The 23,504-nt window shown below is 43.6% G+C and overlaps 1 protein-coding gene across 1 annotated transcript in view; it reads right to left on the bottom strand.

Annotated features, from left to right (window-relative positions):
- Positions 1 to 378: 378 nt before the first annotated feature.
- Positions 379 to 23,504, bottom strand: part of ATP8A2 (ATPase phospholipid transporting 8A2) — a 301,460-nt gene continuing 278,334 nt past the window's right edge. Inside the window, exons 35-36 of the mRNA XM_065654983.1 lie at positions 8,870 to 8,961; positions 379 to 489 (exon numbers count right to left, since the gene is read on the bottom strand). Of these exons, the coding sequence (XP_065511055.1) occupies positions 392 to 489; positions 8,870 to 8,961 (190 nt within the window). The 3' untranslated portion in view covers positions 379 to 391. The remainder of the gene's footprint in view (positions 490 to 8,869; positions 8,962 to 23,504) is intronic.

Genomic DNA, 23,504 nt, shown 5'->3' with positions numbered 1-23,504 from the left:
CTCAGCACCCCGTTCCAATTAAGCGAAGGCTGATTTCTCATGGAACATAAATTTTCTACTTTTCTCCCAGAACAACCTTATGCTGATGTTTTAAATAGTGGTAAAACATTGTTTTTAATTTCACACCTCACATAACACAGTCAAATGCTTCATAACAACATAAACAAAACTTTAGGCAGAGCTTTGTGACTGAATTCAAACAATGATTTCCCCCTACAATATGTACTCAAGGTTTGCAGGGAGAATACAGAAACTTGTTGGCTAAGGCCACAGAAATGAGTTCTCTGGTGTTTTGGCTGCTGCTGCCAACCCTAGTCAAGAATGCGTTAACAACAGTGGATGCATTGATCCAAATCCCATTATTCCCACCACCCATCAAGTAAAGAACCAATTATTCTATTTCTGCTCTCCTTTTGGTTGTATCGTAGGATCGTACAACTTCAGACTGGGAAACAACACCATGTTCTTCTTGAGAAAACGCATACCCATCTGAAAAAGCAAAGGAAGAAAAAAATAAATCACTGGAGTTCAGCTCAAGGGCAGAGTCTGTCTTCAGGAACAGTTTTAGGCATCACTGAAGCTACATGAATTACACTGCAACCACCTTCATTTCTGTGCTGCACTTGTGACATTTACAGCTGTGCCCCACATCACCTGTGTGGCACAGAGAGGACATTTGCTGCCAGCTCTGTCCTACTGCTCCCTTCCCCAGCCCAAGCTAGTGTACACGGTCGACATTCCCCACCGAGTTAACCTGAGAAAATACAGATGGATTTGGAAGCCACATTTACTCCCATAGTGCAGGGCTGCTTTAAACATTTAACAGCCAGGTAGAGAGCTGCATTTTGGCTGGACTCCTCTATGAGTCTGCTTGATATCAGCAGTTTTCCTAGAGGAACATGGAAATGTCTAGATCACAGCTGGATCTGAGTCATACCTTCCTCTTAACTCCATTCAGGAATTTTTTGGTACAAGTTTCCAGGTGGCATCTGACAAATCACACTGAGAAACTCTTGATTATCTTGGTCTGTCACCCATATCTTGAATAGAGTAAACGAAGATCTTCTGGAGGTCTACTGTTTTGCATGAGTTAATCTTGTTAGCTAGCACAATCCTCCAGTCTCCCTAGAAATTACTCAGTTGAAATAACCATGTTTCTGGTTTCTTTTAAAGTATTGTGGACAAGACAAGTAACATTTCTAACATCACCTGCAAAACACCACGCTACTGGCAAAACAGTCACAACAGCTAATGGACCAACATGGTGAAACACCAAATAATATTTAAAGCAGACATGACCCTACAGAAAACTGAAGAGAAAACTAGAGCAAAGGACAGTAGACTCTACAACACGAAGGAAAGGTGATTTAGGAGTGATAATGGGTAACCAGAAAGGAAAAGAAGGGCATAGTTAGAAAAATGGAGAAGTGGGAAAGTCACAGGCTACAAAGAACCAGACAATGCTCTGCAGGAGGAAAGCTGTCAAGAGTCAGGAGGTGTGAACCCTGCCCAGGAGAACCTGAGCACAGTACCATGCCTAACTCTCCATGGACAACTCTCCATCTCTCCCAAACAGCTCTTGAAGCAGCAACTTGTGAATTCTGAATCCTGACCCAGATCTACCCCAGGCTGAAAGGCACAGAATCAAACAAGGACAGATGTCCCAAGTACTACCCAGAGACCTAGCGAACATCTGAATCTTCCCTTAACAGGCTCAAGGTTTGCTCTAGAGTAGTTACCAAGGTGAGATAAGGTTGGAGCATGACATATGGAGGGACCCTGTGGGAGAACAGCACACAGGGCTGAGCATCCTCGTAAGGCAGGAGGGGTCTGAGGCCCCCAAGCAGCTCGGTGCTGCAGCCTGCTTTGAAACAGGTGACCCACACTGGTAGGCAGGAGAAGCCCAGGCAGCCAAAAATGAGCTGTATTCCCCCAAGTGAGGCTTGTTGAAGCTTCACCTTGACAACTAAGTTGAGACCAGATGAGCCAACCACAGATGCTTTAAGGACTCCTGATCTTTTTCTCTGGCTGACGCTTGCACACAGGGAGAGTGGTCAGCAAGTCCTATACAGATGTAAGATGCTGGAAGGAGAGTCCTACAACATGAGGGATGACTACTGTTCAGTTAATGGGGAGGATTATCTCCTCTCCCACGGAACGCAGGTAAATGTCACCTCTGAAGCCACAGGGACTTTGCTGTAGGTTTGAGCTCTGAAGGCAGAACACACTCCCTTCACAGGAGAGTGCACTGTCAGCAGGTTAGCTGATCAGAGCCACAAGCACAGCAGGAAACCTTTGCCAGTAAACCGAGTGGATTCAAACAGAAATACCTCATCCAGAACTAACTCCACTCACATCTCCCTCTTGGAGCGACTGCAGACCTGGAAGAACTTTGATTTGATTACGTGACTGATCATCCCAGGATCCCATTTTATTTTCCCTGAGCAATTCCATGTCAATACATACACAGATGCAGTGATACAGGTTGGGTTTTCCTGCTTCTAGCTGAAGGTTCACAGAATATATTCACAAAATGCGAATTCTCTTTTGGAAAAAGTATGTGTATGCTGGATAATTGCAAATGAAATGTGATTTACTCAACAAGCCTTCATTTTAAAAAGGGTGAATTCATAGTTAAACAAATACCTCCAGTGGGTTTGTTCCATGGTAAGGGCCAGCACACAGTTTGCTTTTTTGGCTAAATTCTCAATGGAAAGTCAATTTGGTCAAAGACCACAAGCTAAAGCCCTAGAAGACTGAAGTCCATGTCCCATAATCTGGTCTGCATCAAGCTGGCTTTGCTATATTTACTTATCCAGTGAGATCATTCAGTGCAGTAGATTCTTCATCTGCCATAACTACTGCAAATCCCGCACCGACCGCAGGAGTGTGTGGGGCCCAGCAGCCCCAGGTATCTTCTCATGACGTGCTTATTTCCAGTGCTAGCATAGGTCTATAAAGAGCCAGGTGGCCCAAGCACTCTGCAAACCTAATGCAAAATGCTCACTACTCTTAAAGCAGCAGAAAACACCTTAGCAGGATAAAAAAATCTCAGGCAAAGACCATCGATGGTTAAAAATACCAGTGGTATCCTTACACCCTCATGTTCTTGATCCATTCTGGAATATCAGCAATGAGGGGTTTGTGCACACATCACAGGAAAGCCTGTGACCCCCATACTTGCACACCTCTCTACTTAGTTGAAGCTCAACATTTGGCAGTTTATTCAAAACTTTTCCTGTTGATCTCTATACAGGAAGATGAGTTCATATTACTTTTTTTTAAATTCACATTACAATTAAAATCAAGCTTCGAGCTGTTCAGGCAGCTGACTGTGATTTGCGGAGTCAGAACGCTGTGAACGCTCGAGTCCCATCCACACTCCCCAAGCAGCTCTACATTTCCACTATTTTCAGACCTCATCCAAAAACAATGAAAGTTTCCATCTGCCAGTTACCAGGGAACTTTTCGGAAGTCTGAACTTTTCCCCCAGCGCTGGTTTTAAAACCACACCTATGAGCCTGCCCTGGGAACAAGGCCCTCATTGTCTGCCTGTCCTGCAGCAGCCCAAGGAAGGAGCACATTTCTTTGGGGCTTTCTGGGCACAACCCACTCACGGCTGTTGCAGAGGAAGGACCTTTGTGCTTGGAGACCTTCTTTTAATTGAGAGTAGGAACACTGTTGAATATATGTCAGTGAGGCTCATTTGTTAAGAGGAGATTCACATTCTCATCAAATCTAAGGCTTCACTCTCACCAGATATTATGAGGCAACCTACTGAATTTTAAAAGCATCCTGTTGGGTTTTTTTAAAGCTTTGATATTCTATTAGTAGATCGGAATCTAGTCTCCCATTAGGTTTCTAATTTAACACACTCTTCTTCTGTTCACTGTAATGGTCATTCTGGTCTGTGCAGTGCTGGATTAGAGAAACCGTCTCCACACGTGTCTTGAACACAGACCGTAACCCTGTGCACACCCAACAGCCCTCACACATCAAATAGCTTCCAAGATCAGCACCAGAATTGCCCAAGGTGCTCTTTTTATTCCAAAAAATCTGCTCATGGAAGGACTGCGCAGAGTTTTAGTCACTTCAGGGATTTATTTTAGAGGCCTCCTACTCCTTGCATTCTTCTTTGATACACCTGAACTGCCTGTCTGTCTGGGGTTTGTTTAGCGCAACCAGCAAGAGGGCAGCTCTCACTGGAAGCCTGTGAGAAACTTTGTCTCCTGCAGCACTGCACTGGTTCATACACATGGTGCTCTTAGGGTTTGGTATAGTCCAAAGTATAAAATGCATTTTACCATCATGTTGTTTGCCTTTGGAGAAAGATGCCCAGATTCAAATTCATTAAAATTAAGTTCTAGGGTTTGGGGGGATGGGAATGTCTTTGTTTGTTTGTTTTTAAATAAATCTCCTTCCAGAAACATTGCTGCTTAGGTAACAAAAAATCTCTCTGACATAATAAAAATCAACGCTGGGTATCACTTGGCCAGCCAAATTCTTTCTCAGGCCAAATGTCTGGTTCTGCATAGTTTTTAAGGAGATTTGCTAGGATATTGCAGTTCACATTTACTAATTAAACAGTAAATGCTAACTCAGCTTTGACTTCTCTGGCAACCTGCTTCCACTTACCCTGGGAAAGCGAGAGCTGCTTTAAATCTTGAACATTTTGACTAATGCTTACAGAAATAATTCATTTCTCTGCTGATCAACTATGCCTGTGTTTTCTAAAGGACCCAAGAGGAATTGCTGACAAATGGTCCCACCTCTCATCCCAGATACTAACCTACCAGTATTTGCATGTAGAAAACAGAGCCAGATGCCGCAGCATCAATTCTGAACTAATTATTCCTATTTCTTTTTCTTAAGTTGATTTTAAAAGATTGCAATTCTACTTGACAGTCAAAGATGTAGCTTGGAAAAAATACAGAATGTATATGATACTTCAAACACATGCAAGATAAGAGGAAATGGAGTTTATAAAGCATCTCGAGTGTCTACCCTGTTGTTTTTCCAGTCAAAATGCACCAGCAGAAAAGTGAGAGAAAGAAGGTGTCTGCTAGTGGAGAATAAATGGTGGGATTAGAGCCCTCAGCATGAACACATTATTATTATTTATTATTTGCCAGCCCCCATACTGTGAAATGAACCTCAGATGACAGGTGCTTTTTCTCCATTGATTAATAAGGTGCAAACCACACACTCTGCCTTCGGATTTACTCTATGCAATCTCCATATTCTGTCAAAGGAAGAGGGATTTTCTTTCCTAGCATAGGAAATCTGGGCCAAGTGCAGTAATCCTCATTCAGGCATGGCTCTCTGCATTTCAAGAGGAGTTCTGCCGGAATAGTGCTTAACGAGAGTGAGATGCAGCTGTTTTTAAGAGTGTGCTGAGACAAATGACAACTAAACATTGACAGGGGGGATTCAGAATTACAGGAGGGAAAGGGCACTACAGGGATATATGTGACTTTCCTTAAAGATGGACAGGTCCAAGGGTACCTGAGCAAGTGGTGAGCATCACCCTTCCCGTCCTGCTGGTAAGTGTCTGGGGCACGTGTGGTAGAGGTCACTCATATGGGAAGAAAGGGGAGGTCAAGACCCATCTTTTGTACCTACAGAGACTGTCTAAAGGAGATGCTACTTTCACAAAGTCACAGCAAAGAAAAAAGACGTGAACTTGGATGGAGACTTGGAGAAAGCTCACCTGGAGAAAACCTCATTGCCAGCAAACCCTCTGAGAGGGAAAGCTTCTCAGAATCATTATTGCTTCTTCCCTGGAGTGTGAGCCCCACAGCACACTAAAGACATGTCTGAGAGGAGCCTGGTGACACTTCTTGCTCACTCTTAAGAGGCTTTAGAAAGCAAATGGCAACAAGCAATCCCCAGTTTTACTAGGCACCTTCACCAGGAGCGGCACCAAGCCTGCAGGCCAGCACAGTAACTGCTCCCTACAAGATTCCACTGAGATAGTTTTATGTTAGCACATGGGCTTGAGAACCACATAAAAATCTTCCACTAAAGTCTCATGACAACGTCATCCAACAAACCTTTAAGTTTTCATAATGCTTCCCAGAAGTTACACCAGTAGGAAGGAACCACATGATCTTTGGCAGTACTGTTAGTAGATAGATTTCTTTCATGCTTCTGACAGCTCTACATGGTGTAGGAACACAAAACCAAAGCCAGAGCAAGAAAAACAGCCATGAAGGTCTTACTCTAAGGGCATACCCTTTCTAGATGCACAGGGGCTATTCTCCAAGGCAGCCAAACTGAGCCAGGTTCTTTACTGGGAGGAGACATTCAAGAGATTCATTGTGGCTGGCACTCCTGTGTGGCACTCACATGGCACCGCCTGTGTGGCTCTGCCCCGCACTTTGGGGGCTGGATCTGCCAGAGCCTGGTGCTGTATGGGAGCACCCCAGCCACCATCCTGCCTGCAGGCCTGGTGTTGTGCTCACGCTTTTGGAGAGGGGCTGGCTCACCACCAGACAGCCAGGGAAACACAGAGTGAGCTGCTGCCTTTTGATACAGGGCTCTGCAGACTTAGCTCAGTCATCTTTTTGCTCTTATCATAGAACACTAGTAGTAGCTCTGAAACTCCCCATGAGATTTTTTCTCCTTTCCATATGATTAGAAACAAAGCTTTGTTTCCTCTCCAAAAATTTGTAAACAGTTGTTGTCAAAAATAAAGTGACTCTAAAACCAGTACTGCATCTTTACATTCTGTGCTAAGAAATTTAATCCCATTTTCCTTCCTTGTTGGGACCAAGGCAATTGATTTGCTTAAGCCTTTGTCAGCTCTACCTAAACAAACCATTTTCTTGCTTTATAAGCAAGTGTCAGATTCCGAGTTGAAGTCACACAAGCAATTTTTGGAAGAAGTGGCTTTTTCAGGCTGGGAACTTGGATCCTGGTGGAAACATATGAACAGTTCAAGACTTCAAACAGAGCGCTTGCAGTGTGATTTAAAATATTGGCCCAGCATGTCAAGGCTACTGCCCTATTCATCAACTATTTGCTTTGAAGATTTCTAGCATTTAGTAAACAGTTGTATGATTTAGCGTTGTGAAAACAGCACATATGTTCCTTGGATTTCACATGGCCTTGTACATATAGCAGCTATGCAACATTGGAAAATAACATTTGACAAGAGATGACAGAAGTTTTAAAGAGTCATGGATATGCCATAAAAGGCATCTTTCAGTACTAACAGCTTCACAATCAAAATTTACATTCATGTGAAAAACAGATGGCTGATTGTAACCTGACTTGACTGGCCTGAGTCATTTAGCATGTAATCATTTGCATTTGTAGGGAAGCTGGTTATCCAAACTAGGGTTTATTTTGCTATCTAATTTTTCTTTCCCAATAGCTATTCACCTACTAACCACCTGCTAATGTGTTGTAGCAGACTAAAAGCATGTATCAAGTCTGACCAGTCACTACTGGTGTATCTCCCTTCTGCACTGTGGTCTCTACAGCAGACTACTTTGACAGCAATTTATTTATACATTTTATGGATTTCTTCTGCCAATCATCGCCTTTGGAGTCTCCTCAAAGAGTGTGTTTGCATGCCCAAAGCCATGCTGCCAACAGCATCCCTGGCTCCTTGACACAAAGGATTAAATGCTGGCAGGAACACACAGTTCACAGGGCTGCTCTGTGCACCGGCCTCTCTTCCCAGGAGCAGCAGGACTGATCTCTAAAGACCCTTTATCCCTGGACAGTGATGGCCTTGCAATGGCTCTATAAATGACAAAGACTATCAGATCTGTCACTGTCCCACCACTTATAGTCGAGTTCCCTGTGAAAAATAGGAATACCTCAGGCATTTCGGTTCTCGAATCCCAGTCCTGCCTCAATGATCTAAACCACAACAGTTCTGCTACACGAGGTGACACATCCAGCAACGAGATCTGACTTCCCTGGAATTCTTAAATAGGCAGGGGTGTCACTTCTCAGTGCAACAGCAATACAAAACCCAAAGCCTGAGTGCCTGCCCCTTGCACTGTGTGCAGCAGTACTGCATGCTGCAGGGTTATTTTCTTCAGTAATATGTGCATATGTTGACTACCGGTTTAGTCACAAGAGAGACTGCATTTTACCACTAGAAGAGGTTGATTGGACTCTGGTCCCTTGAGACAGTGTGGTCCTTCAGTGTGTATCTGGCCTACAGAGCCGCTCGATTATTTTTAATGCTGTGGAAGCTTTTCTAACACTGACAAAAAACTGCCAGGTCCAGCAGATCGAGGCCTGTCACGTGTTCCTCTAGGAAGATGAATAATTGGATGACCTCCGCACTAACAAGAAATGCAATTTATTGCAAATAGCAGCACTAGCGAGGTGTGACCCTGCTTCTCTTCTCCCAGCAGAGGACAAATAGGGAGAGGAGAGAGGCAGCTCTGCACGCCATGGCTTTCCTCATCAGAAACACACAGAACCCCTAAGTGGCATCCCTGAAACATGGCTGTATTCTCAGCTAACCACAGCTAATATGACTTTTCATAAAGAAACCATTTCTGTTTAAGCTAGGCACTATCACAACATTTATTTTATCCTGCAGAGTTCTTGATTTTACAGTATTCTAAAGACTATCAGGATTTTATATTTAGAGAATCTGTGTACTGGGATTTTGTCATTTGGGCCTGTGGATTGGATCCCAGGGAATTATCCACATTTGAGCTCCACTCGCCTAGGGCCAAATACACTAATTCCGCTTCCAAATGTATGTGTCTTGCTTGGCAGTTCAGCCTCTGCACTAGATTATCTCTACCTACAATTTAATTAAAAAATAATCACCCTTCACTTCACTCATCTGGGACCGACTGCTGTGAAACACATGCATACATGATCTGCTACTTACGCGATACACTTTGCTGGACAGAATGAGCACGGAAAAGGCTCGGAGGAGTTTTCCTGCCGAGCCTCTTTAACAAATGATCACGTTCATTCACGCTGAGGGAGAGAAAAAAAAAATATACCAGTGAGTAACCAGAAAATTTCAACGTAAAAGTCAACTGTATTTAAAGTACTTGGCAGCTTTGACTTTGTCAGTATTTAAGATGGCTGTAGCATGAAAAAATAACTTCTTTCTTTAAACTGCACATTATCAAGAGAACTCTCTAATAATGGAAACTCCTCCTTTCTAAGGCCACTTTGTGTAAGTTCACATTTAGTTAATCCCTCCATAATATTACAATCATTGTGATTTCTGCATGCAAAATGCCTATATATTATTACATTAAAAAGATTTCTCTTTAGTATTATGTACAGGAATCATAGCACCCACAAACTGCCTTAGAGAGGAGAAGCAAAGCCTTGTGGCTTATCGCTTGCTAAAGGGCTTCTATCACACCTGCAAAACAGCCTGAAGCAACTGAAGATGGGACCCATAGTTAATTCTCTTTTCTAGAGAACTCTCTCATTTCCACCTCCCATACTGGAAAAAAAAAACCAAACCCATCCAAAACCAAAAAAACCCACAACAACTTCCTATTCAGTTTTTGATTAAAACCCCTTTGGTTTACACAGTTCCTGTCAAAGGCCTGAAAAATTGTTACTGAATTTACAGAAAGTGAAAACACAAACTTACAGTGAAAAATAAAGTATGCTTACAACAAGTTTAACAGATGTATGCAAATCATTAGAGACACTCTCCACTCTGATTTTTATTAAAAACACAACTCATTTAATCAAGAACTTCACGGCCAGAATAAACAAATGACGGTTAAGGTCCTGACTTTTCAAAGCACCTTATTATGTATACAAATCCCACTAAGTTCGATGCGGTTTGAAAATAACATAGGCGTCCAAATCTCATAGAATCATAGAATTGTTTTGCACTGGAGTCTCAAATAACTGCTATATATCAGATTATTTTGAAAAAGATATTACCGTCTATTTTAGTTGAAAGTTCCTGTGCGACTGGGTTGTTTTTTTCCATCCCTCCTGTGTTCCCAACACTGAGATGGAGTCAGTGCATAGATGGGATCTGTCTGCTAGCGCAGCTCCTTGCAGTGTTTTTATCCCATTTGCACCACATTTACACCATGCTTCCATTTTCACAGTCTGCTTGTTCTTTCATTTCTTTAATCACAAGCAGTAATTCCACTGGTTATGCCACAAACATGGATACACATCTGAATGCCAATGTTGATATCTTTCTTGGATTAGATTACAAATTCACATACATTTGGTACAGGGAATGGAAATCCCAGCAAGCACAGCTGCTGCTGTCAACAAACTTAAAACAGCTTTAACCAAACAACTCCCTTTCATTGAAGCAGTTTTCTAACTTCAAACAAAAAAGTAACCAAAGAATCTCTGAGATGCCTATAATATGTAATCCAGCCATGCAGGCTTATATTCCACTTAATAGTCCATTAGGGTAATATCCAGGCTCACAGTCCTCTGTTCAGTGCATAATGAGATGTCCACAAAAGAAAGAGAGGAATCCTTCTCTTTTTCCTGTGGTCCCTGAGCTCAGACACCTGAACTATGGACCCCTCCTTAAAATCTGGACCAACTGTAAGCACTTTGAGACACTTGGTCTCTTCCCCTCATTCCCTTGGCACCACAGAATCACACTCGCAACAGATGTACCAGGTTGCTTTCCTTGTCTGCAATCAGTAGTATCCCTCATTTTAAAACAGAAGTTGATACTAGATTTGGAAGCAAAACTATAGATACCAACTGAGAATGCCAAAGAATCTTTAAGAGCTCTTGGATCGTGAGATGTACATGTGTGCAAAGAAGAAAGTATCACAGGTTTCCACTAAAACCAAGGTTATAGCACGGAAGCTTCTAAATATCTTGGAAGATCCAACTGGCTAAAAACGCAAAGACCAGCTGGCTGTAAGAAAATCAAGTACAACACAAAGAAATCTCCAACTGCTCAAAGCACGCTGCGTAACAGAAAGCATGTACTACAAAGGATCTCCAGGGGAGGGGATGGTAGACATGAAGAGAGATATGAGATTTCTCTAATGAGAAATGAAGTTGTCAACCTGCAGAATCAATAATGACCAGCGCACATACAAACTAGTGATGTTGTATTGTTGTGCAGCCTCCTCCTGACTGCAGAGGACTGCTGGTACCTCATGAGTCTGCTGACTGGTAAGTGTAGTGAAACACTGTCTGAATCTACTGCTGTCCTGGGAATGACAAGTGGAATACTTGTTCATGTTCTGCAGGTACAGAAGAACATGCAGGTAGGAGAACCAGAAGGTGGTTTGGGATAGAAGGCTTAAAAAAGGCATCTTACACCGATCAAAAGTATTTGTTCAAAGGGACAAATAAACAACATCTGCCACAAAATCCTTACACTGAGAGTTGAATTAACCACAGCAGCAAAAGGCACGAGGAACAATCTGTCTGCCTACCGCACAGCAACAGATGAAATACAGGATGGTACCTGCTACAGGCCAATAATGGTTATAGCTCCTCAGGCTTCTACATGCAATGTGTGGAGCTAAGTGTGCTGTCAAGGGACTCTGAAAATGAATGACGTGTTGCAGCTCTAAGGAAGCCAAAGCTCGACTATCTTTGATATTGCTAACGATAATCAACAATTTCAAAACTGAAGTCACATCTGATTCTCCTGTTTGGGAAATTATAGTGGACTGTATCTATGCGGAGAAAGAAAAACTCATGGAAGAATTAGAGCATTTATGGTTTAAGTACAAGGGATGATGAAACTGACTGCAAATTGAGACCAGTCAAATACTATAAAACAAGCTCTTAATACAGAGAGGTAAATGCAACACAGCTCTTCTGAAACGGATGAGTATTTGCTTTATTAACAGATCTTAGATCTCCCAATACAAGCCCTGAAAGGAAAGAAAAAGTTAAGTGGGTTTCTTAAGTGTTTGCACTGATACCAACTAAGTCCCTGCTTTCAGAAAAGGTTTTGTCTGCCACAAACAAAGTGAAGACTTCTCAGACTCCCTCATACTTTGATGCAAAACTAACAACAACTTTGGCCTTGCAGGCACCGGTTTAGGCCTTGCTCCCAGAAATATTGCCATGATTTTAAGTGTTAACTGTGCTTTCCAGTGACTCAGAGCCAGCGCCTAATCCCTCCCACAGGGTCTAAGGAGGGCATCGTAAGATGCATCAAGGCAAAGGGATAAGAGATCATGAGATCATACTCTCAATACTGCATACAGTTGTGTTCATACTCAGGACCTCAAAAACGGTGTCTGAATGAAAGAAGTCACAAACCCAGACATCCTTATGGGAGTCAGTGACCTGGAAAGTGACAGTGAAATATGCTTAACTTGGTTTGTTGGTGACCTCAGAAGGGGTAAGGGAGAGATATCATCTATCTGTAATTACATGAAGGACAAAGGACACAGACAAAATGCTTTGAACTAAACAAAACACATAGTAGCTTACAAAAAAAACTATTAAAAATGTCCCAATTTGGAGAGTTACTATGAAAAAACGGATTAAATCAAGTAATTACTCGAGTCATCTGAACTAGATTCAGTTGCTATCAATAACAAAGAATACTTTGTGCCAGGAATACTGTTGCAATGGCTTCCTTAAAGGGTAAAAATGATTTCTGGCTGGCTGGAAGTCTGTGCTAACAACATTACACGAATTAATGAAGTGAATGACAAATCAAAAGGTAAACTAAAGGCAACATGTCATTTCATAACAGCATTTTCTATTCCATGAATAAAGTGACTCTTCCATTTCAGTATCTGAATTGCTCTAAGGTGTCAGAGACCTTCATTTTATTTTTCTGTGTTCCTTTTTTCTCATCCCTCAACAAAAGCAAACAGCCCTTAAATCTAGGCAACAAACATCTGGCTTTACACATTCAAATGAGGTGCATCAAAACAAACAGAATAATTCAAAGCTGACCACAAGGTCCCACTGGCTCATTTGCTCAAGTAATTAAAAAAAGATGAGCTTCACCACCAATTAACCTACTGAGCACTAATTAGCATTAATGAGGATTTGCGATACTTGGTACAGCTTGACCCAGAATGTCCTCCTGAGTCCACTAATTGGCTGGTGGCAAAGCAGGGCTCACAAAGAAGGGAAGGTTAAAGTGGATGCAGGTGTCTCTTAAAATTGGATCTTCCCTGAGAAACCACACACACAGCCCAGTTTAAAAAAAAAAAAAAATTCAGGCTCTCCCCTTCTCTTACAAGAATTGAACTCTTAAGAAATGAGTTTGTGTTTTGTTATGATTTACTAGAGGAGATGGAGAGCACAGGCACACCAAATAGGCAAAGACACTAGGATGCCATTCGTTTCAACTTGCTGCTCTTCTGGAATATTCAGAATTCAGTCAGACACACACATGTGAAATGATTTGGTTTTGTTTCTGCTTTTCCACTTTCTAGAAGGAAGAACTGAGCAACTAGTGAAGCCTTACCAGGGCTGCTAAAGATGACACAAATAACACACAGAAGCACGTATCCAGCTGCTATCCCTGTGCCTTAAAAACATACCAGGAACCCAAGATAGAGGCCTGGCTCTTCAGTGCAAGATACCCAGCACCCATAGGGAAGCCCAGGAGGCAAGCAAGATACCTGCCTTGGTGGGTAAGCCCAGTGGACAAGGAAGCATGTGGCTGTTTTTCTGTCATATGTATCACTCTGAACCCCCTGGCCCTACTGCAGTGTCACTGCTTCTTTACACTATGGTGCTGCCGAAGCATTTAGCAACAGGTAAATCATTGTAAAGCTTGATTTAAAACAGAAAATCCTCCAAAGCTTAGGCTGAAATTCTGCACTTAATTCCACAGCCTCCCTCCTACTCATCTGCATTTTCAAATGGAGCAGCGACAAACCCTCATTCAGCCTCTTTCCTTCCACTGTCACGTACTCTGTTAAACTTAATGTTGCCTGAGAAGCCCTGGCTGGCTGGCATTCCTCTCTGCTGGAAGAAACATCTCGCAACAGGTTGTCCTTGCACTGTGACAGCTGAGAGGGTGAGAGGGGAGAATAAGTTTTTGCAAAACATCCAACGTGGCTAAATACAAGGATCAGGAAGTTTCTGTCCCTGTCATATTTAGCTGTGGATTAGATTTTGATGGGAGAAGAGGATACTAAAACATAATAGTTGATTTCTTCCAAACAGTAACTTACACAAACATTTGCTGCTTCTTTGTTGACATGTTTCTGTCACTGAAAGTTACATCAACATAAAATATGAAGAGCAAGAAAACAGGTCTGAAACAGGCTTCTCCAGCTTTGATCAATCCTAATCACCAAACCATTTACACGCAGATCGTTGATTTTCATTTCAGTCTCTCTGTTCTCAAACTCCATTAAGTTTCTTCCAAAGAAGAACCAGAGGTTTGAGCACTATGGCTTCTCCTCAAGTATGCCCTGGCAGAGGGGGACTCACAGATCTCCAGCTGCTGGGACACACCATGTATTTATTCGCAAGTTCCATCTCTCACCTTCTGCGCAGCATAACGCTGCTTAATAGCTTACAGCATCAGTCATGGTCCTGGTGGACAAACAGCAAGTACCATAACCCAGGCAGAGTCTGCGGCCACACAGTTGTAACTGGCCAGAGGAGACCGATTTTTCTTCCTCAGATACTCCCTGCTGGCTGAGTGCACTCCCCAGCACAGCCACAGGCCTCGGTTTAACTTGTTTTCTTTTACTTTAGACGCAAGTGCATTACTTGAATTCACACAAGGGAGTAGTTAGAGTTACGCAGTGGGCAGAGATACGACAACCAACACAGACTTGGCATAAGGAGAACATAAACCCAACATTCTTACAGACCAGGAATTCTAAATTAAAGCATGCAAATAATCTCAAACACAAGTCAGAAAAACTCTGTATACTCAAATACCCAGAACAACCCAGGGCTGTGGGAGAAAGGCCTGACTGGCTGAGTGAGCAAATACACCTCCATGCTCTGGGCTTCAGAGACATCGCAGAGAGGAATCGCCCTCCTACAGAAGAGCAGAGGTAGCAACTATAGGATTCTGCTGGTTTGTCTCTTTCAGTACACAAAGGCGAGATGTTATTTTTGGTTATCTGGCCTTGGATTGCAGGAATGTTTTACTATGAGGTCAATCAGAGTAGGAGGTCTTTCTAATTTAAAAGGCAAACAGGCACTACTGATAATGAAGCTGCAGTGTAACCAAAGGAAATCTCCAGAGCATTTCACAAGGAAGCGTCTGAGGCATATTAACAGTAAAACAGAAATCAGCATTTTCTCTGCAGAGTCAGCGTCTACACACTCCGCTCCTTAATCACCCAGGGTCCAGCTGAAACAGAGATACATCCAACTCCATGCTCCTTTCGCATTTTTCTGTAAATACTCAGCAAGTTATCAACAAAAACCCCAGACCATGGCTAGAAGACCAAAGGATCACCAGGCACAAAACACAGAGAAATGAAGACAGAAGCGTGGCCTGAGCCACTTGCAGGCTGAGAGGTGCAAGAACCACCTATGAGCAGTGACTCCTGCACCAAGACAAGCAGGCTCTAGGGAGTACAGAGTCCTTGCTGAGGGTTCAGCCACAGTCCTCCAGGGAAGCTGGAGGCCTCACACCCTGCCATGGCATAACATCTCCAGGCACTGCTAACGCAGCAGCTCCCCTCCAGCTGCTTCCCAAGTACATGTCACAGCCCCAGAGGAGAAACTCCCTTTCCCTAGATAGGAGGCAACTGTTGTAGGAACCTTCCCTCTTAATGAGTTGTATTTGGCATTATGTAGCCAAATGTTTGCCTGTCCAGCATTAGATGTACCTGGATGTGTGGCCCTGCAAGACCAACTTGGAGCACACTTAAAGCAGCTGTGTAGTGTCGAGCTCTCCAGGCCTGCAACACGCCGTACCAAGCTCAACTCACAGATGGCTGCAAGCTGTCTATCCCACCTGGATGTGAAAAGGTTGTCACACAACTTGAGCGGCTCCATGGATGTCCTTCATGGTCACTGATGGCTAAAGCGGCTCCTGCCCTTACCAGTTGGTCAGGGAACCTGGTAGTGCTCCCCGCACCATCCCACTTCCTTCAGCTCATTTATCACATGGACCTACAAGCAGTTGAGCTGATTCAACAAAGGAGACAGGGCAAAGATGGGCGTGTATGACCACAGCTGGTAAGGAATGGTCTGGGAAACTCCTAAGGTGTCCCTGCAGCCACGTCAACAAAAACCCATGGACCCATGACCCTTGCCAAGGCCCTGGAGAAACACTGTTGTTACAGCTTGTGCTTTGGCCTGGTAGCACGTTACTTGACCAAAACAGCAGCTTTCCTCTCCTGTTACATCTCAGAGGCCTGAATGCAGGACCCAGCGTGAAGGGCAGCCTGCAGCCAGGGTGCAGCAGCAGGCCCCGCGTTGCCACGCCACCCTGTGTCCGCGGCAGAACCACCCCGCAACAGCACACGGAGGCCAAGACATCTCACGAGCTTCAGCCGGCCCCTGTGTGCAGCACCCGGACTGCATGCAGAGCTCTGGGACCGAATTCTCCACTTGAAGCTCACAAAAATCCTCTTCAAGTTGTATAGCTAAAAGCAGGACAAAGCTTTCCTTCCGATGACAAGCAAGGACGATTTACATTTTGTCATTAACAATGTGTAAGGCAGAAAAGCCAAACTGATCCCTCCTCTGACTCCTAAAATAACTTGGAAAATCCATTCTGGCCTTCATTTTTTTGAGGCCGTTATTCCTAAACGTTTTTCCAAGGCTACTTCTTTGAACAGAGGTGTATTGGGTTTGTGTAGAAAGGTCTTGGTAGGAGGGGGTCTACATGGGTGGCTTCTGTGAGAAGCTGCTAGAAGCTTCCCCCATGTCAAACAGAGCCAACACGGGCGGCTCCAAGATGCAGGGAGAGTGACAGAGTGGCTTTGGTGGGCACGTGGCCTCCAGCCAGGTCAGCCCCTCACGGGATGACAGTATTACCGAGCACCTTTTAAAAAATGCCACCTAAAAAGAGCAGACACTAAACATCATATGCCTCCCTGAAAAGCAACGACTTGAAGAAAGTAACAAATGAGATCTCTCTCTGCTTAGAGTGCCTTCCATTTCTAAGCACTGCAAACATTAATCACATGTTTATGCGTTTCCTTGGGGGGGCCATGCAGCTAACTTAACAAGCCAACTAACTTAACACAAACTTGAAGCTGCCCAGTTTTGCCTTCAGTCTTTCAAAAATATGGGCATTGACTCAATCTGAATGTCTAAGAAGCAGAAAAGGCTAAGTGTGGGTTGCTGCTTTCCAGCTATCCTCCTTTTGGTATCAGTACTGTTTACTTCTTGTCCGTAAGTGCCTCACTTTGCACTTTCTCTAGTGGGTGCTTGGTTGTATCCTCTACAGATAAGGTGGCAATACAGTTGCAATTATAACATTCTTTTCCTACTCAGCTCACTAATTTTTTCAGAAGTAGTCACCTCAGAGGTTGAAGTTTTCCATGCTCAGTCTCTTTGTAAAGGTGGGGTTTTTTTTCAATCCAAGCTTTCTGGTTTGAAAAAAGTCCATTTAATGTATTTTGACTAAAATTAAAATGACTTCTGTGTTCAAAAACTCTAAACTCCTCCTATCAGTTTTTTTCTTCCTTTTCTTTAGAAGAAAAAAACCTCAAGAACAGCCCACGGCAACAACAAAAACTGATGAACTTTGAAAGTGTCTGGATACAACTTAGAGCAAAGCCCAGGACATTTGGCTGATCTGCAAAAAAACAAAATTTCTTTAAGCTTTTAAGTACTTTGTAACCGTCCACTAAATATTTAATACCTAGTATAAGCTCTGTTTTCTTGTTCTTGTGACACGTAACTCAGTACTTTATTCTTCACCATGAATGAGAGCTGAGGGCAGGCTGTCCTGCTCTGCTCGGAGGGGTCAGCCAGCGGAGGAGCCGAGGCCGAGTGTGGCTGCTGAAGCCATTAGGCTGGAATAGTTGTTATGGAGCAGTTCTCCTGCTGTGCAGCCTGGAGGGAAGATTTCTTCTTCTCTCCCCTGTGGAGATCCTCAGTGCCCAACCCAGTAATTCAGGATTAGGCATCAGAGAGATTGGCCCCTTAATCAGTTTTAACTCCCATCTTGGTTATGTTCTCTTTTTTCTCATCTTTCCTTTCAATTTACAGCTTCATTTTGCCCTTTGTGCTGATACTGTACCTCCGTCAACTTTGACTTTGCCAGCAGGTTTGATCACAGCTCCAAATCCTGCTGCAGGTCACCAGGTTTTAACCCTATTTGTGCACTGGATCTCCCTCAAGGTTACGCGATAGGCACAATCAGAATGCGTAATAATTAATTGCACTGGAGAAGGGGCATGTCAAGTCCAACTGGCTTGCACTAGCAGCTGGGAACTTGGGTCTCCAGTGCTAGTGGGAGCGTGACAACTCCCCCTTCATCCCTCGGGCCAGGTTCTGAAACCCTCTCTGCCCTCTGGTCCTTCCCACCCCTGCCCCACGGCCTCCCTGCTGCTCAACTTGGAGCAGAATCAAACCCAGTAATTTCAAGTGCCTCACACATGGGGGTTAGAAATGCCAGAAAATAACAGTACATATTAAAATGAGGACATAATCTGATGGTTCCTTACTGATATGGGACAGGAGGGAGAGAGAAAGGGACAAGTGTAAAATAAAACAAAATTATGCATTTTCCACCTACCATACACGAATGTTTACCATATGGAATCAAAGAATTAAAAAAAACCCCCACTGATATAATTTTATGTGCTTTTTGCTAATAAAAGGAGTCTAATATCTTTTTACTAGAAAAGCTGCAAGGAAAAATCATAAATATGCCAGTCACTTTGTTGTGTACACTGGTGGAGAAATCTCGCCTTTCCTTCCCAGAAATGGTGTGAAGAACATCTGGAAAAATTGATAAAAAGACTCCGAAACCTCAAAACCAAAATACACCTTTCCCCTCTTCAACCTCGTTTTATGCTCAGCTGCACTGGATGGGCCGGAATCAGATCACACTCATGCGTATCCTGAGAAAACACACTGAAGGTCAACACATTAATGAAACAAGAATTTGGCTCCAAACATCCAATGCCATTTAACGAGTTGAAAATACAAGACAGTTTGTTTCAGGTAATATTCATTGTACCTGCTGATGTGAAGGGGCCTTACTGGCACAGTCTTCTCCCTATTCAAGTGGATGTAATTTGAAATGCATCAATAAAGAGACAAAGTGCTTTGAAATATGATGAGCCCAAGCCTTGTTTCTCTCGATCTTAATGGAAAAGCTCACCCCTTCCTCGGGAACCATGCACTCAGGTCCTCAGCTCATTCATGGGTTTGTTGAGAGAAAAGTTAAGTCTGTTTTACCACTTCTGCCGGTGCAAGGCTGAGGGCTCTGCTGCCCTCGGCTCCATGCACGGCCACAAGCCTGAGTCCGGTTTCCCACATTCTCCTCCTGCTCCTCCCCAGGTCCCTGTGGAGTGGGCAAGTCTCCACGGTACCTGTGTCAGCTCACCGATTACCCAGTGGGTCACGTAGCTGTTGAAATGACACAGGCATCTGTCTCACCCTCCAAATAAAACCAAGGCTAAGATAAATAAGACGGCTCATTCTCAGGGTGAGAGCTCGTCATATGTGTGTCACTAAAGCGACAGAGTTAGATTTGGTGAGAAGCACTTAAATGAAAGAGAATCTCCACCAGCGTGTCTCCTTGTTGAAGGTGGACAGTGGAGAGACTGTTGGGAACTGCTGTTTTAGGTACACTGAAAAAACGTATTTGTTTTTTGAAACAAAGATGAAAGAGATGGCTAGCTATCATCAGCCGGTGTCTGAAAGCAGCAAGAGTAAAAAGGCTTACTGAAAAATGCTGCACAAAAGCCCACCGCAGTGCTTCCTTGTTGTTCACAGCTATAGCTCACTAGTTCTGTAGTCACTTCCCTTCACCTTTATTAAAGACAAGGCACTGCATCCCAGATTTCTGAATAATTTGAAGGACCTTTTCCCAATATTTCAGTGATGCAGGCACTTTTCTGCAACACCCCAGGCAGGCCATTCAGCTCCTTGTACATAAATTGTGAAAGTTACATTGTTCTTGAGTATTAAATCATCTTCTAATCTCAGCCACCAACTGATTAAAAATAGAACAGAAAAACAACCAGAAAGCTACTTTCAAAGGGAGCTCTCTGGCAACCAGGACAGAGAAACCCTCCGAAACAGGAAATCTAGTGTCACAAAGAGGGTGCTGCACAGCTTTGCTTGCTCTCCATTAGTTGGCCAGTGAAGCAATAAAGTCATGGGTTTCCAAAGTAAAGTTTGCTTTGGTCCCTAATCAGGCTTTACTCCACCTGAACTCCTGCTGACTTCAATGAGAGGTTAGATGGACTGGAAAGCAAATGAGGACTTGAAGATTTGGCCCTTTATGAGCCAAGATTTAGTTGTAAACTTATTTAAAGACACAAAAATCTCTGCAGCTGAACTCAATGCCACTTTTGAACACAAACCTGTAGAAAAACTGTTTGTTTTCTTTGTGTAAATCTTGCATGTTAACATGACTATGTCTGCTGGGCAGGTGTCTCCACATGTCCCTGTTTGCTTTGGCACACAAGCTGCCCCTCTCACCTCTCCAAATTCATGTAAATTTAGTGTTAAATCCTGTCTTTTGTTACATGAGAGTGCCAGGGAGCCCCTCTCCCTTCCCGCACCAAGGCTCGCTCGTGTCACAGCTGGGCTGGAGCCCAGCCCGGCACCGCCGGGTGCCAGGCTGGGGAGGGCACGTGCAGGGACGCATCTGCCACAAGCAGGCGGGTGAGCACAGCATGGGATCCGCCACCAGCCCCTTGCCCCGACACTCCTTCTTCTGCTTCTCAAGGTATTTCTGGAGTTGTCAGTTTTCCAGATACTCGTTTGCCTTGATGAAATCCCCTGCTCCTCGAATCATCTGATTTTGTGATCATCCCAGCTTCCATGAAAACTAAGTTTTCGGTTGTTCAGATGAGATATACAGAGAAATGAGAACATGACCCTTTGCAGCTCAAAACAATACACTTGTTACAATCTCCAAGCATCACTCTAATGTTATAATATTCTGCAAGGTTTTTGGGACTCGACTGTAGTGCTCAGGGTGCTGACACTCTTTCCTGCACAGACACTCCCTGATCTACCACTTGCTTTGCTATTGGTTCCCTCCCGTTGGCAAGGCAAAAATTTTCACCTGCTTTTTTAGATCGATACAAGCAAATTCAATTCTAGAAACTGTTCAAAGGGAATAAGATTCAGAAGGATGCAATGAGTACTAGTGAAGACTTTCTTTTGTTAACCTGGAAAAAATGAGTCTAGCTAAAAGAGCCGACACGGTGAAGACCCTCTAGGACAGGACATGAGTATTTAGGTATCAAGCGGCACATGCAGATCTCCAGCACTCCTTCCCCAAGTGCAGTGAGGATCCAGGTGCCATCTTGGGAACCCATTCCAGAAATTCAGCTGAGCCACTGAGTAACAGTAAACAGTTGGCATCCTGTTGTGCAAGCCTAGATGCATTCACTGCTTTCCAAGCTTTGTGAACTGCTTTTTGTTGAGCAGATTAATCCTAAACATTCAGATCTCGCACCTCATTTTTTGTCTAAGGTCTAGGCAATGATAAAAGCAATTAGGCTCCCTAAATCATTCCCTTATCTGTAATTAGGTGTGATTTTTTGTTTTTTGTTTGTGAAAAACACTGAACAAAAATAGCGTCCACTATGCAGGCCAGGAAAATAGATCCTGATGACAGCCAGCTTATCTTCCACAGCTGCCTGAGCAAACCAACACCAACAATCAAGAGCTAACACTGTTACTTGGAGGCAATGGACGGACCCATGCAGTTTTAACACAGCTCTCCACGTTCCATTAGAAAGGAGGAGACTCTGGCTACTTTCCTTTCCTGCACCATGCCACATTGCCACAAATATCCCAAGGGCAACAGGGCTGCAGGCAGGACGGGAGAGCAGCGCACACGTCTCAGCACTCGTTCCACCAGCTTCAAGGAAATTTAACAAAAAATAAAGAACGTGAACCAGAGAGGCTGTAACTGCAAAAAAGTTCCCACTCTACTTCTTTCCCACCGTCATCCTTCCCTTTGGACAAGCACACAATTTCTAGCAGGTGTGAAAGAGCCAGGAGACAAACAAAAGAGATAAAAGACAGAACAACTCTGAAGAGCACTCAGGAGGCCACATCACAAGCACAGCACACCAGCTCCTAGCAGGCAGAGGCACTCTACCATTATCTAGTTCACAGATGGACCACCCAGAAAATCTGGGAGCAATTAGGAAGGAGAACAAACAAACGCTTGGAAAGGAGGGGGGAGGGAGAATGGGAAGGAGAGCCAGAAGGGATTCCTTACATCATCTCCATGCAAGCGTTTCGAGAATGAAGTGAAGCTATATGGAGGAGGAATGCAGATGAAAGAGTTTGCAGTGAGAATGCAGTAAAATAAAAGGCTATGAAAATATGTAGTGTATGAATGAATTACAACATGGCCATTAAATTTACAGAAAGTCAGGACGGTTTGTAAACAGAGAAGAAACCCAGCAAGTTCTTGGAGACACATACAAGCACATATATAAACAGATCAAATGCCAACTGTCTCTCTTGCTATTAACAATGTGTCAACCCGCCCTGCAACCCACAGATTCATCAGGCAAAGAGCTGACTCACTCTTCTCTCCGCAGTCAATAACTGGCACTAAATACTGGCAGGAAAACAAATGCTACACACCAACACCACCACCAATGCAACTTCACATCCCATGCACGGGTAGGAACCACAGCAACAGCCAAGCAGGTCAGGCTCCCAGAGCCGTGTGATGGAACGGCGTTTCCTGCTGGCCTGGGTTCACCTGGCACTGAGCTGTTTGTCAATCATCAACTCACAACACCAAGTGACACCTTTCCTGCCTGGGAGGCTGACCCGATTTTTGTACCAAGTACTTTGGCTGCAACTGACTTCAAGCTGACTGCTCAGCCCTCTAAAAACAAGGCCCATTTTTAATTAAATGCCTGATTGCAGGCTGCTTTGTTGGTTTTATTTGAGGCATAGAAGGTTGCCTTTGTTCACCAGTGCTGCAAAATTTGCTTTTTCCTTTTAAATGACCTGACACGCAGTTTGCAACTTTTGCAAGTGAGCACAATTTATAAACCGTGTTCTGTAGGATCCAAAAGTCACACCAGAAAAAGGACTCAAAATAAAAATTGAACATGCCAAGCATTTTGAAGTGATCTTAATCAATAACACTGTGTTTACTTTGTCTTGGCCTCTGAGAAGCGAAATCTGGTCATAAGGACATCTTGTAAACACATTAAAGTTAACACAAGCATTTGTTAAAGCTTTTCAGTTTACTATAATCTCGGTAAACTCACTCCCTCATAATTTTTCCTAAAAATAGTGCTTATTAACTCACAAGTTCAGCCAAAAAAACCCTACTATCCGCTCATCTTAGGTAAACTAATTGCCATATTGTAGCCGCTGCTTAGAATAGACATCAAAGGCTCAAAGGATGACCCTGCCCTAGAAGAACAAAATCTTTTAAAAGCCCCATTCCACTCAGTTTGCTAGTTTATAAG

This window comes from Caloenas nicobarica, chromosome 1, assembly GCF_036013445.1.
Source record: "Caloenas nicobarica isolate bCalNic1 chromosome 1, bCalNic1.hap1, whole genome shotgun sequence".
Classification (NCBI taxonomy): Eukaryota; Metazoa; Chordata; class Aves; order Columbiformes; family Columbidae; genus Caloenas; species Caloenas nicobarica.
This window is presented reverse-complemented; position numbering and strand designations above follow the sequence as displayed.